This window comes from Diceros bicornis, chromosome 8, assembly GCF_020826845.1.
Source record: "Diceros bicornis minor isolate mBicDic1 chromosome 8, mDicBic1.mat.cur, whole genome shotgun sequence".
Classification (NCBI taxonomy): domain Eukaryota; kingdom Metazoa; phylum Chordata; class Mammalia; order Perissodactyla; family Rhinocerotidae; genus Diceros; species Diceros bicornis.
In genome coordinates this window covers 41,396,909-41,412,710 of record NC_080747.1, presented here as the reverse complement: position 1 = coordinate 41,412,710, position 15,802 = coordinate 41,396,909, and the positions used below count along the sequence as shown (strand labels likewise).

General features: G+C 36.7%; 1 protein-coding gene across 1 annotated transcript in view; it reads left to right on the top strand.

The window, feature by feature from the left end:
- The window catches only part of SCFD2 (sec1 family domain containing 2), a 378,548-nt gene that overhangs the window by 72,893 nt on the left and 289,853 nt on the right, over positions 1-15,802 (top strand). Inside the window, exon 4 of the mRNA XM_058547056.1 lies at positions 3,888-4,063. Within this exon, the coding sequence (XP_058403039.1) occupies positions 3,888-4,063 (176 nt within the window). The remainder of the gene's footprint in view (positions 1-3,887; positions 4,064-15,802) is intronic.

The following is a 15,802-nucleotide window of genomic DNA, read 5'->3' as shown; positions in this document are numbered from 1 at the left end:
TGTGTTTTTCTCTTAGCTTAGTTAAAATCAGAAGCCTGTTTTTCTTTCTTAAGAGCTATAAAAAAAAGCCTCATAGCTTTTCTTACTTGAAAATCAGTTTTCAAATTTCAAAATTGTCACTTTTCAAAAAGTTGCTATATATTATGTGGTCTTGATATAAAATAACCCTTGTTTTTATGGCTTTAAAAAATGTATTGCAAGGCCTTCTGGGTTGACATTTTAAAATCACCATGTAAATCTGCCTGACAAGTTTGGTTTTTTTTTGGTAATGTGAGATCTGAATAAATGTTTCGTCTATTACTTTTTCAACACCTGGTTCTAGTTGCTCGCTGTTTTAGTTGATATGAACTGAGAAGCTTTCTCAAGTCGTTAGTCTCACTATAGCATTTTTGATAGTCAATTAGTTGATTTTGACTTGTTTTATGTAAGGTTTGATTAAGTTTAAAATTTTTTAAATGTCACTAGCCTATATTTTGAAGCATCTGTGTGATGTACTCTTTTACTAATTCCAATTAGCATGTTATGATTAAAATCTGCTCTCAAGATGTATCTAATGAAGTGTTACTGGCATGTGTGTGTAAGAAAAAGATATACAGAGGGAACAGAATAGAGCAGCAAGGGTGAATAATTGCTAAATTCACAGTGTAGTGTTTTGTTGGCGTTTCCTGTTATGAAATATACCCATTTGTTCCTTTGGATAACATGCCATATGTGGGAGGGTGACATTATGTAAATATGGTAACTGAGTCTGAGATTGAGCCAGGAAATGCTCACCGGATGAAAAGTTCAACTATGTTTTTGACTTGAAGATACTCTTTAAATTGAACTCTGGTTATTACAATAGAAATCTAAACCAACCTTCTGATGATTTCCATTTCTTGTGGTCTCTCTAAAAGACAGTTGTATTACGAATGGATTGTATGTATTTTGAGCCTGTTTTAATTCCTTCTCTTTGAGTTGAGGAGCCAGGGTTGGAGAGAGAGGCAGTTTTGCAACATATAGAGTCTTTCACACTTTTAAGACGTTTTTTATTTTTCTTTAGCAGTATTTTCATAATCATGATTAAGTAATTATTTGTATAATTGCTTAATGAATATCTCTCTTGATAGACTAAGCTGTATGTGTCCAGGAACCACTCTGCCAGTCACCAGCAGTGCAATGTATAAACAATTAAAAGAAGCTCATGGCAATCTTAGATTTGAACCCGTTTTGTATGAAAATTTGTTTTCACTTACTTAATGTTGATATTGAATAGGTGTTAGAAGATTTCATTGTGTAAAAATGTTAATCATTTGCACAAAAGGTCCCCATCTCCTAAGAGAGGAATGACATGTAATAGGCTGAATTAATTAGGAGAGCATCATGGGGTCATTTGTCTTCTTTATTTGTTGGCTATCAGGACAGAGATTTTTGTCTGCTTTGTTCATGGGTTTATTCCTAGCAGCAAGAACAGTGCCTGGCACAGAAATGTATGTTGAATCAATGAATTGATAAAAGTTAATGACACTCACAACTCAATAATAAGAAAATAAACAACCTAATAAAAACTGGGCAAAAGATTTGAACAGACACTTCACCAAAAAATATATACAGTGGCAAATAAGCACATAAAAAGATGATCAACATTATTAGTCATTAGAAAAGTACAAATTAAAATGACAATGAGATTGCTATACACCTATTAGACTGGCTAAAATAAAAATAACTGGCAATACTAGGTGCTGGTGAGGATGCGAGGCAACAGAACTCTCATATGTTGCTGATGGGACAGCCCACTTAGGAAATCAGTTTGTTAGTTGCTTATAAAGTTAAACATACATTTAGCATATGATCCAGCAACCCCAGTCCTAGAAATTTACCCAAGAAAAGTGAAACCATATGTCCATACACACATAAAAACCTGAACACAAATGTTTGTGAAGGCTTTGTTCATAATTTCTAAAAATTGGAAACAACGCAAATGATCATTAACTGGTGAATGGCTAAATAAATGGCTAAATAAACTATGGCACACTCATAGAACAGAATATTGCTTAGCAAGAAAAGGGAGCAAACTACTAATACAAGCAACGACATGGATGAATATCAAATACATTATGCCAAAGTGAAAAAAGCCAAACTCAAAAGGCTCCATACTGTATGATTCCATTTATATAACATTCTGGAAAGCCAAAACTATGGGACAGAAATCTGATAAACATAGGTAAGTGTTCACAGTCGCTGGGGATGGGGAAAGAGAATTGCCTGCAAAGAGGGGGAACTTTTTGGAATGATGGAAATGTTCTATATCTTGATTATGATAGTGCTTATCCACCTATATGCATCTGTCCGAATTGGTAGAACTGTACACCAGAAAAGGGTGAATTTTACTGTATGTAAATTATACCTTAATAAACCTGACTCAAAACCAAAGAAAGAAAGAGTTAGTGAGGCTCTTCTCTATTAATACTTAAGCAAGCAAATGTTTAGCTTGCTGCTTTGAGAATCAGGAATGAACTCATGCTTTACCAAGGGACCAGAGAAACTAGTGAGACTCACCTCCCTAATTATCATTCCCATTATTCTTATTCTTTTTAGATGCTCACCCTGATAAACTGGTTATAAGGAACTTCAAAATTCTTGATCTCTTCAAACAATGTAATGAAAAGGTAGAAAGAATATGTTGCAGGCTTATAAGTTTCTTGTGGCAAGGTCTTTATTTTGTGTATTATGATCTGTAGCAAAAACCATTTATTAAGTGATATCTACCAGTTAGCGCCGTGTAAGACACAACTCTCAGTGCCTCAGGTGGGGCCAATTGATGCAGCAGACACCTTGTTTGCCGCCCCATAGAGTTGCTGTGAGAATCAGGAGAGGGCATGTTTGCACTGTGTAAACTGTGAAGTGCTAAATAAATACAGGTGGTTTCGTTGGCAAATATTAACAAACCTAAATATGACAAACAAACTTAGGTTTCAGGCATCGGAGAGCAACCTACAAACATGGTGTAGATAGGATGAACAGGAAAGATTTCCTTGGCTTGTATCTATGTTGGGCCCCATTGCTGCCTTCTTGCTCAATGGGGAGGATCTGTGGTGGTCAGGAGTTTTGTTTATAGCACTGATGAATGGCAGGAATGAAATTTGACACTGTGGAGAGTGGGAAGTGACTAAATTGAAGGGCTGCTTTGGGAAAAGTTGGACTTAGAGGCTCAGAAGGAGTGAATCTTCAACAGATGTTTTTTTGTTTGGGGTTTTTTTTTGGTACAATCTCTAGTCTTTTATGAGGCAGGGTCTCTTGTTCTAGATCTGAGTGACCATTGTAGTAAATGTGCTGTGTCACCCATACCAAATCCTTTCTTCTTCTATCTCATCTTCCAGTGTTTTTGCCACCCCAGTTCTCCATACATTTTTGTTTCATGTAACAGCCAGCTTTTATCCTCACGAATATTGTCATGAACCCACTGATATCAGTGGTAAAATTTCAGCTATAGTCATGACAGATTTCTCCTCTTACTTTAAATACATACACACACAATTAGAAATCTTGTCTTTTTGCCTCTTAGATTGCTAAATCATGTGTCTTGGAGAGGTTCCATGTTGAGCTCAACAAATATTTATTTGTGTGAATTTATTTGAGAACTTATTTATGGGGTATTGCAGAATTATAAAATGAATTCTCCTAGCAATATGCCCTTGGCCAGATCACTTAACACTGTTTCCTTACATGCAAAATTCAGGTAATAGTTTCAACTTTGCTGTTGTAAGAATCACAATAGCTTAGGAAAGCTTGCAGTCAACTCTGAAGTTCTGTGCCAATATAAGGCAGTAGTATTTTTAATGGCTTTCTTGTCATTATTTTTACCACTCCCAGAAGAGGGTACACTGATAAATTATTTGTTTCTCCAGGGAGAGTCACTCCGGGGCAGCTCACATCCTATATTCAGCTCTTCAAGAACAACCTTAAAGCTCTAGTGAATCACTGTGGTCTCCTACAGCTTGGGCTGGCCACAGTTCAAACTCTGAAACACCCGCAGACTGCCAAGTGGGACAACTTTCTGGCTTTTGAAAGACTCCTTCTCCAGGTATGTTGCTATGGGAGGTTCTTGGGATATTAATAATTAAAATTCTCACTTTGGGAAAAACTTTGATATTTATTGTAGTCTTAGTAATAAATCATATTGTTGACATATGAGCTATATAGCATATTCTCTATATGCCCCCAAATTAAAATTCAAGTAGAAACTTTTTCCATACCTATTTTTTTTTTTGACAGTGACATCTTTGGCTTCTCACTCAATACTAAGCATGTTTTTTGAGCATTTGACAAACCTTTGAAAACTTCTTTTCAATTTTATGCCATTTGGATCTTTCTTGATCTTCATTGCATTTTTATTCAATCCTTGCTACTTTTCCTGTAGAATACTACTGCTATTTACATTTCTTCTGATACTAACTAGTCTCTAATCCTTAAACAACATAGAGCATGTGACCTAAAATGATGCTCAGTAAAAGAGCATTTGTAGTTTTTTTTTTTTTTGTGTGTGAGGAAGATCAGCCCTGAGCTAACATCCATGCTAATCCTCCTCTTTTTGCTGAGGAAGACCAGCTCTGAGCTAACATCTATTGCCAATCCTCCTCCTTTTTTTTTTTTCCCCCCAAAGCCTCAGTAGATAGTTGTATGTCATAGTTGCACATCCTTCTAGTTGCTGTATGTGGGATGCGGCCTCAGCATGGCCGGAGAAGTGGTGCGTTGGTGCACGCCTGGGATCCGAACCCGGGCCACCAGTAGCGGAGTGCACGCACTTAACTGCTAAGCCACGGGGCCAGCCCGCCATTTGTAGTTTTTATGAAGAAATTGTATGTGGGGTAGGACCTTTTCATGGTTCCCCAATTTCCTTTTTTCCTTTCCCAGGGGTAATCACAAGCTCAATTCCTTATTTCTATATTTTTATTAAATATTTATTTTCCAAAGATAATCCAGAGTACTGTGCTATGAGTCTTACTTTTTATTTAAGTGATATAACATCATAAATATCCCTAAACAACCTGCTTTTTCCTCTCAACATTCTATTTTTAAGATATATTGACGTGTATAGATCTGGTTCATCATTTAAACAATACCATACTATTTGATTGTATGAATATACAATTTATTTATCCAATCTGTATTGATGTATAGTTAGGCTGTTCCATATTTGTGTGTGTATGAGTGTGTGTGTGTGTGTGTGTGTGTGTGTGTGTGTGATTAGAAAGAATGTGATGAATATCCTGGAACATGTCCTCTGGTACACATGTGAAAGAGTTTCTCTAGGATATACACCTTGGAGAGGATTGTTAGATTGTTGACCATGCATATTGTTGAGTTTACTAAATATCACCAAATTGATCACCAAAGAAGTCAAACTAGTTGACTCTTCTAGGAATGGATGATGGTGTTTCCCAGCATAATGTCTAGCACTCAGTATTATCAAACAAACATTTTTTATAGTGAGTCATTGCTATCTCTTTATATAAATTTGCAATTCTCTGACCACTGATGAGGCTGAGCGTCTTTTATAGTATTTATTGGCTATTCAATTTTCCTCTTCTATCAATTGCTCATTCTTATACTTTGCCCATTTATATCTATCGGGTAACAGAAAAAACTGTCTTACATCATTCAAATACTTCTCCCAGCCTGTTGTTTGTCTTTTAACTTTAATTCCTATATATTTTATTGTGCAAAAGTTCTAAATTTTAGTGTAGTCTAGTTAATTAATATTATCCTTTATGATTTGTGCTTATTTATGTTTTATATTGGAAATCCGTTTCTACCCCTAATTTCTAAATATATTGTTCTATATTTTCCATAAAAAATTAACTTTTACTTTTGACATTTGAATTTTTAATCGACCTGAAATGTATTTTTGTTTATGATATTATTAGGATCTAATTTTCTTTTCTTCCATATGGATAGTCTAGTCTCCCCACACCATTTATGAACTATTCCATTGTACTGTAGATTACTTATCTAACAGTCATTTTCCTCTTTCTCATGTTGACAGAACACCAATTTTGTTCCAGTGTGTGTTCTTTTCCCACATGATTTCAGGCAAATCCTGATTGATCTCAGACTATATTGGTATTCTCGTTTCCCCACCGAATGATTGGTTTAGCGGTTCTAGCCAAAGACGGACAAAGGAAGGTTTGCTGGAGGTGTTTCTAGGAAAGATTTTCTTTTGCCCTGATAGAAGATACGTAATGAAAACACAGTCTCTTTTTTCTGCCTCCTTTTGTATGTTTGACACGTTGAGCATTTTGTGATAATGAAGGGAGCTCACCAAGATCCTGAGGAAGACAGACAGAACCTGAATCTTTAATGATGACTTTGAACCTTACCTCAAAGATCTTGTTTTGTGAGGTGATAATTCTTCTCGTTGTTTAAGTCACTTTAGTTGGTTTTCTGTTATTTGGAGCCAAAAGACATTTATCCTTTACCTACTGATATGTAATATACTAAGACCCCATATGAAAGTGGGTTTATTGCTTAGTTTCTAGTCTGTTCCAGTGGTCAGTTTATCTATCACAGAATTAATACCACAGTGTTTTAAAAATCAATATGTCTAGTTTTATGCTTTTCTCTATAAAAGAGACTTATTGGATTTATTTGTGGATGTTTTAAAGATTTTAATGCCATTGTGAATTGGATTTTTTAAAATTCAGTTTTCTAATTGTTTATTGCTGGCATATAGGAATACTCTTGACTTTTGACTGGTGGTCACATGTCCAACAACTTTGCATTTGTATTTACATTTGCTTCTTCCTTTCCACACTTGATAGCACTTTCCTTTTTAGTGTACTGACCAGGTATACTAAGACACTGTTCAATAGAGGCAATAAAAATAGACATCTTCATCTTATTCCTGACTTTAATAAAATGTTCTACAATTTTACCATTAAGGGGTGGCTCCGTGGCTTAGCGGTTAAGTGCTCGCGCTCCGCTACTGGCGACCACGGGTGCGAAACCCCGGGCACGCACCGACGCACCGCTTCTCCGGCCATGCTGAGGCCACGTCCCATGTACAGCAACTAGAACGATGTGCAACGATAACATACAACTACCTACTGGGGCTTCGGGGAAAAAAAGGAGGAGGATTGGCAATAGATGTTAGCTCAGAGCCTGTCTTCCTCAGCAAAAAGAGGAGGATTAGCATGGATGTTAGCTCAGGGCCGATCTTCCTCACAACAACAACAAATTTACCATTAAATATTATGTTTGCTGAGGTTTTGTTTTGTTTTTAATCAGGCTAGAGAAGTTCCTTCCTAATCTTAGTTTGCTGAGTTGTTGCTTTTATAATGCATGAGTGTTGAACTTTATTTAATGCAGATTATGAATTTTTTAGATAACTATAGTTTTTTTTCTGCCTTAATTGTTAATGTGGTGAATTGTATTTATAATTTTTTTTAATGTTAAATAATCATTATTGCATTCTTGGGATAAGTTTGACTTGATCCTACACACACGTACACACACACACATTGCTGGATTTAGTTTGCTAATATATTATTTAGCTATTTGCATGTATGCTCATAGGTGAGATTAGCATTTATTTTTTGTTTATTGTGCTGCCATTATCTGGTTTTGAAACAAAGGTTATAGTAGTTTGGTAAAATCAGTTAAGGTAAGTTTCTTTTTTGTATTCTCTGGAGCTATTTGTATAAAAAAGGAATTATCAATTGCTTAAAAGTAAAATATACCTGAAGAATCATTTGGACCTGTTGCTTTTTTGTTGCTAGATTTAGATTTTTACTTCCAATTTAATTACTTAAGTGTTTATAGATCTATTTAATTATTCTATTTCTTCTTGAGATTATTTTGGTAGTTTATATTAGCTTAAATTATCTATTCATCTATATTTTCAAATTGGCATAAATTTATTCATAGGAATCTCTTAAAATTTTTAAATCTCAGTCGAATATATAGTTATATTCCTTTTTTTAATGCCTAGTATTTTTATTGCATTCACTCTCTTTTTGAGTTTGGTCATTCCAAAGAATCAGCTTTATTTTTTTTTATTTTGATATACTTATTTGTGCTCTTTGTTTTATATTTCATTAATTTCCATTCCCATCTTTATTATTTCCTTTCTTTTATATCCTTTGGTTTTACTCTGTTGTTCTTTTTCTAAATTCTTATTTTCAAATAGTGTATTTAAGATTATGAATTTCCCTCTAAATACTGCTGTAGCTTAGTCCAAAAGTTTTGATTGTTTTTCTTGTTATTCAATTCTAAATATTTCACAATTTCTATTATGATTTTTTCCTTTGGTTTATTACTTAGACTGCATGATATGTTTTAAGTTTATAAATGTATGGGGTCTTTTAAAAAAAACTTTTATTTTGAATTGATTATTAGATTGTGGTTAGACAATGTTTTGAATGATGTGATTTCCTTCTTTATGAGACTTCCTTTGTATGTGATTCATTTTTATAAATGTTCCATTGTGCTCAAAAAGAATGTTTATTCTCTAATTGTTGTCTGTAGGGTTCCATAAATGTCCCTTAGCTCATAATAATTATATATAATATTTACATATTATATATAATAAGATATATTATTATAATATAAATAATCATTAATAATTGAGTGATTCAAAGCTACAATTTCCTTAATTCTTTATCTCCTTACTTATTAGCTGCTGATAGAGTATTTTAAAATTTCCCACCATGATTGTGGAATAATCAGTTATTCTTTTTATTTTTTCTGTATCTATATCTATCTATATCACCTATATCTCCTATAACTATACCTATATCTATTTATTAAAAACCACGAGTTCAGGGGCCAGCCTGGCGGTGTAGCGGTTAAGTTCATGTACTCCAATTCGGCGGCCCCAGGGTTCGCCAGTTCAGATCCTGGGCGTAGACCTACGCACCGCTCATCAAGCCATGCTGAGGTGGCATCCCACATAGAGCAACTAGAAGGATGTACAACTATGACATACAACTATCTACTGGGGCTTTGAGGGGAAAAAAGGAGGAAGATCGGCAACAGATGTTAGCTCAGGGCCAATCTTCCTCAAAAAAAAGAAAGAAAGAGAGAGAGAAAGAAAAACCATGAGTTCATACTAATGTGATAGTTCTAATCTAACACCACAGGGTTCTTTCTAGTTTTCTCCCTTTCCTTATTTGTAACTCCCTTCTCTGACAGTTAGGAACCTGCTCCCATTAGCCTCCACATATTTAGTGACTTGATAAATCCCCCTGTGTGTAACCAATCTTCCATTAGTGCTGCTGCCCCTCTCAGGATGCCTTCCTCACCTCACCTGGGCTCTGTCTTCCTGCTCCAGGCCATGGCCAGGCCCACATAGATGTTTTCTTTCACTTCACACAAAGGTGCCCCTATTGAAACCCCTCCATACAGATGCCCTTCTCACCTTGCTTGAGCTCTGACATCTTGCACTGTGCTGCCTCTGCCTCAGCCTCCTGCATGGGTGCCCTCCCCACCCCTCTCAGGCTCCAGCACCCCACACCAAGCTCCGTTGCTGCTCCCATGGCACGGATGCCCTCTTCGCTCTGCAGGCTCTGACGTCCCGGGCCAGAATGCTGCTATTGCCACTCCCCAGTTTGGATGATCTCACTGCCCTGCTCAGGCTCTGACACTCTGTCTTGGGATATTGCTGTCCCCCAACTTTCACGTGGATGCCTGTCTTACCTCCTTTGATTCTGACAACACATATAGGGCTGCTGCTTCATTCCCCTCCCCTCTCCTTCCACCCCGACCCCTCACACAGATGTCTTCCTCACCCCACAGGGTACTTGATAGCCATTTGGACACCCTTCTCACCTTGCTCAGGTTCTGAAACCTACACTGGGCCCTCACTGCCTCCTGCATCCATGTGGATATCCTCTCTACCCGCTTGGGTTCCAACAACCCATGCTAGGCTCTACTGCCCACTGTGTGAAGATGCCCTCCTCTTCCTCTTTTGACTCTGACACCCTGCACTGGTCTGCCATTGCCTCCCACCGTGGATACCCTTTTCACTCCTTTGGGCTCTGATTATCTGCTCTAGGCCCCTGCTACAGCCTTCTTCCCTTCCTTCTGCCCTACTGCGTGGATAACCTCCTCAGCCTCTGCTGCCCACCACTGATGTCCTCTAAAGTGAACCCGTTGCTCCCAAGTCTAACAAAAGTGTTTCAAAACAAGGCACAACAGTTTTTTCCCAAGAATGATAATCCTTCAACTCACTAGAAGTTTCTGAAGAAACTTGACACAGAAGTATTTCTAAGCCATCATACATTTATAATTAATTTTTGGAATCCTATTTCGTATTAGATTGACGCAGATGTGACCACGGTACTTGGTGTGGTTCTTTCAGCAAGTGGAAAAGGATTAAAAAGACTGGGAAAAAGAAGTAAATAAGTCATGGGGATGGAATGTATAGCATAGGGAATAGAGTCAGTAATATTGTAATAACACTGTATGGTGATAGATGGTAATGAGACTTGGCATGGTGATCATTTCGTAACGTGTAAAAATATCAAATCATTATGTTGTACACCTGAAACGAATATAATATTGTATGTCAATTGTACTTCAATTAAAAAATAAAGTAATATTTTAGAGCAAAAAAAAGAAGTAAGCATTTAAAATACTAAAACCCCCTATTTTTATTGTAATTGCACGTTACCCTGGCTAACACTGTGTTCTCAGTCACTTCTGAGTCCTTACAAGTTAGTGTTTTAGCAGAGGCAAATGTATAAACTGGCCATTGTAATTGCTCTTTGTTTATGAACATGCTTATTTTGTATAGTATACACTCATCCATTAGTGTAACAAGTCATAATATACGGTGAGCTGTCCCTTTTACAGACTTTGATTTGAAAGTAGACCATCTGAGTTTATTTTGAGCATGAGGGCAACTTCCAGCTTTTTCCAAAGGGCTTGAGAGCCACCTAGATACAAATCTCAGCCAGTATGGAGAGTTGTTTATTTCTTTGGAAACTCATTTCCACTACCCTCTATCAGGCCTCCATCACTGTAACCTCAATGTTGACTTTATGGCATAAGTAACATTATAGACAATCTTGGTTAAGAAAAAGAAATTGATCCTGGAAATCTATAATTAAACATAGGTCACTGCATTTCTTCTACTTACTGCCATCTCTTGGCTCAGTGGTTTTGGCGATTTTATGACTAGTCAGCAACAGATCTGAGTACTATTCATAAGACTTATGCTTAACTCAGGCTCCTGAAAATGACAGAAAGATAATGTTACATGCTTAAAAGAAAACTTTTTTGAGTATTGTTCAGAAAAATCTAACATTTATTACCAAAAACCAAAAGAGATAAAGCATCTTCTCAACTCCTTTTTCTCTCCCTCATCTCCAGGATCCAATATCACAGTCTGTGTTTTAGGCGTTCAGTACATGTGTGCTAATTAACAAATAATTGTTTCTGTTTCAAGTTTAAAATGTAGAAAAGAACAAGTTTCACCTGAATGTGGATACATTTCTGATTTTATTAATGAATGCATTGACTTATAAAAGTAGCTTTGCTTTTTTTTAAATCAAAGTAGAGATTTACTGGACCGGCCCCGTGGCTTAGCGGTTAAGTGAGCGCGCTCCACTGCTGGCGACCCGGGTTCGGATCCCGGGCGCGCACCGACGCACCGCTTCTCCGGCCGTGCTGAGGCCGCGTCCCACATACAGCAACTAGAAGGATGTGCAGCTATGACATACAACTATCTACTAGGGCTTTGGGGGGAAAATAAATAAATAAATAAAATCTTCAAAGTAGAGATTTACTTAATTTGGTAGTAGCCTATGAAGAATTCTTCTTTTAGAGTATAGCAAGAAAGTTTGATTTAGTTTCCTCATCTAAATAGGAATAAGTGCCTACCTCATGGTGTTGTCAGGATTGAATGAGGTTATATATGTACGTCACTAAGTACAGTGATTGACACACAGTACATGCTCAATAAATGGTAGTTATTATTTATTCTTTTAGCTGAGCCAAAAATATTACAAATGCCAATTTATTTTATCCGAGTAGTGCCTCTAATCTATTCTCACCAAGATTTTGTTTTTCTAAATTAAAATTTCTTAAGGAAAAATAAGACTGTTACTTAGAAAAATGTTACTGTCTTTTTATCTTTACTGTTTGATAATGTTTAACAGTATTTTTCTTTAAATCTAGATTTAAATCCCATTATTTCTACAATGTATATCTGATGTTTTTATGCTAATTGTCACAAAGAAAAACTTTTATTGATCGTAATTTATTGTGGTTATAAAACAATAACAAACTGTGTAGTAGAGGAAGCAGCTGTGTTTATACTTCATAAAAAACGTACTTTATAAATATATATGTTAAATCTGTCTACAGTTATTTCTTTAGGCAGAATCTACATTTCTAAATTAAAAAATCCAACTTGGAAAATGATTTTTAAATAAAATGTAAGTGAGTTATAAAGCCACTCAAGATAACCCAGGTAAAAGTTGCTTTAGTTTTAAATTTTATCTATCTTTGTAATGAAAAATAGATATACCACTTTTTAGTTGTCAAAGTAGTTTTTAATAGGTAGGATTAGTTTTTTTATGGTATACTAAATTTCAGAATATCTCTTCTATAACAAATCAAGTTTCCCTAAACTAAATAACAGTATGTCTGCTTGTCCTGTAACAAATTGGTGGGTTTTACCTTCTCAGTCCTCTCGTGCTTCTACTAGGTCCCAAGCCATATGGCTAGGCTTGGAAATATAATGGCTGCTTTTAGCTCTGTTCCTGACTTCACCCAACACCTGGGAGGTCCTGTTTTATAATGATTTGTCACTTGCAAAAGTGCTAGTGATATCATTTGGATAAAGAGTGAGGAAAGAGGTAGAAAAAGATGATCCTCAGTCAGACCTGAGTGTTGTTTACAGATTAAGGAGATTTTTCATAGGATGTTTCCTGAGAAGGAAAATTGTGGATGTTTAAAAGAAAACCTCTTGTTTCTTTTCCACTATACTCTCAAAACTTCTGACACCAAATGAGTAGGGGTTTTTCCCACACCAACCAATTCTCCAACTCTCTAAACACCAACTGGATGTCCTGTAATTCAATTATGACACTAACCACATGGAGTTAGCACAGACCCCACAGGCCATGGGCTCTGTCCCACAAGACTGCCCCCCACTTTAGACACCAATTGCAAGTCTGGACCTCTCATACTTCTGACCAACTGGCTATAAATTGGAGTTCCCACGACCCCCTCCTAGGGTTTGATAATTTGCTATAATGGCTCACAAAACGCAAGGAAACATTTATTTGTTTACTAGTTTATTATGAAGGCTATTACAAAGGATACAGATGAACAGCCAGATAAAGAGGTACATAGGGTGAGGTCCAGAAGGGTCCGTAATGCAGGAGCTTCTGTCCCTGTGGAGTTGGGGTGCACCACCCTCCCAGCCTGTGGATGTGTTTACCAACTCTCTGAACTCCATACTTTAGGAATTTTTATGGAGGCTTCATCACATAGGTATGATCAGTTATTAACTCAATCTCGAGCCCCTCTCCCCCGCCCTGGAGGATGGGAGGGTGATGCTGAAAGTTCTAAGCTTTTACTCATGGCTTGGTCTTTCTGATGACCAGCCTCCATGCAAGAGCTTTCTGGAAGCCCACCAAGAGTCACTTCATTAGAACAAAAGATGCTCCCATCACCCAGGAAATTCCAAGGGATTTAGGAGTTCTGTGTACCAGGAACCAGAGTCAAAGACCAAGTATTAAAATAAAAGGTGCTCCTACTTTTTACTTACCTACTAAGCTCCTACCCTTATTGCTCAGGAAATTACAAGGATTTTAGGAGCCGTGTGCTAGGAACTGGGGGCAGAGATCAAATATATATTTCTTATTATGTCACAGTGTTTTTCACAGTATTGCATCAAAATAGCTACAAAGGCAAGTATTAGATAAGAACAGTTTCTCCCACTCCTGATTCCCACGAGGAGGGGTTTTCCTAGTCACGTTCTTGGTCTCTCTCTGACTCTCCTCTTTCCTCTCTCAGGGAGAGGGGTGTTTTATCTGGGTGACAAATTTGGGATGGTTGAATGGGCTCAGTTCTGCCTCTGCTCCTCTTGAGAGGGACTCTGGCTGCTCAGAGCACTGTGGTGCTCAGCTCTTTTGGAATCAGGATCAGCCCTTGTTGGGTGACAGCCTCTTCTTCTTTCTCCACTTTTCTTGTTCTTTAGAGCAAGCTGGCAGTAGGCATTCTGCCTTGCTCCTTTATGGGAGACCTGCCTTGGTCAGGGCTTTCCTATGGCCTAGAGGAGAAGGCTGCCTGATTCTGGATTTCCATATGAGCAAGCCAACTTGGCTAACAGACCTAACATTCCACCACCCAGTCTCGCCTTTATCATTAATAAAAGTGATATTTGGACTCATGTCTTTATTAACTCTGTTCTGTTTCTCAACTTATTCAGAACCATGCCCAGGAAGAGGGGTGCTATTTTTTTGGTAGCTTCCTTGGAGAGCCATACAGTAATCAGCAGTTGTTTTGAATGAAATGTCTTAAATATTTTTGGAGAAGGGTTAAATGGAGATTTATCAGTTACCTATTGGACTTTAGCATTAAGCATTTGTATACAAAAAGAGGTTGGCATCAGGGAGATGGTGACATAATACAGAGGCAAACTTTCTTTTTTGATGATTGAGCTCAAAATAGTGAAGGTCATTTTCCATTCTGAAAACAAAAGGGACATATTTGGCTAGAAGAATACTACCATTTCTCCTTGATTATAAGATGCCCATTTTTTCACATTGTAACATTTCAGAAATTGGGATGCATCCTGAAATCACTGGTATTGTTTAGTTTTAATTGCATTATTTTTTTTTCTTGCTGATGTCTTAGAGTCAAGGAAATGGGGTTTTGAAAGTAGGAAGTGGATGAAATTCTCCAGACTTTGGGTCTGACTTGATGTCTTCCTGACTTTGCTGTGTTGGCAAAGCCATTGGGGCAAATAAGTGACATTTGAGTGGCAACTTGCCTTCACTGGCCATAAGTATGACAAAAGGTTTGTTACTTGGGGTGTTCGTCTCACTGTAGCACCTTTCATAAGTTAAGGAGATGACCTTTTTTTCAGTAAGTTTGTGACTAGTGGAGTATGCTGTGAATATATCAAGATTACTTAAGTGCTACTCAACTTTCCCCCAATCTGCTCTAGGACCAAAGGATAGATGCTTTGGGGATGACCTCTTAGACTGGCACCATGAGGTCTTAGGTTAAGATTTTTATGGGTGGATTCCTGGATAGCTCAAGAATGTATAGACTTAATTGGGTCCCTATAGTGAAATATAAGTTGTGAAATATTTTAAATGTAAAACAGTGCTGTTAAATTGTTAAACATCATGACAGATGATCCTAATTAAAATAAACCCATGATTAGTGTTTTAAACCAATACTAATGTATAAATATTTAATGATTAAATTTGCTTATTTTTTCACCTGTTTTGTATATAACTCATTTTGATCAAAAATATGTAAGACATTTTATTCACAACTGTTGATTACTCATTCTGAACTAAAATTTGGTTAGAACAGTATACCTGTAATAAGTTAATTTTATTTAAGAAACATATACACCAAGAAGCACTAGTAAGAACAAGTGAAGAAAAATAATTTTTGAATACAAAGGCTATACTGTCTCTCATCTTCTCTAACCATTTGCTTTATGCTCTTTTCTGTATAGACTGCCCTCTTTCTCATGGTGTTGGAGTGTTCCAATTATTCTTAGCTGTTAAGTTTTACTTCAGTATTAGTGTTATGGATCTCCCTTTTTTTTTTTTTTTTTGTGAGGAAGATC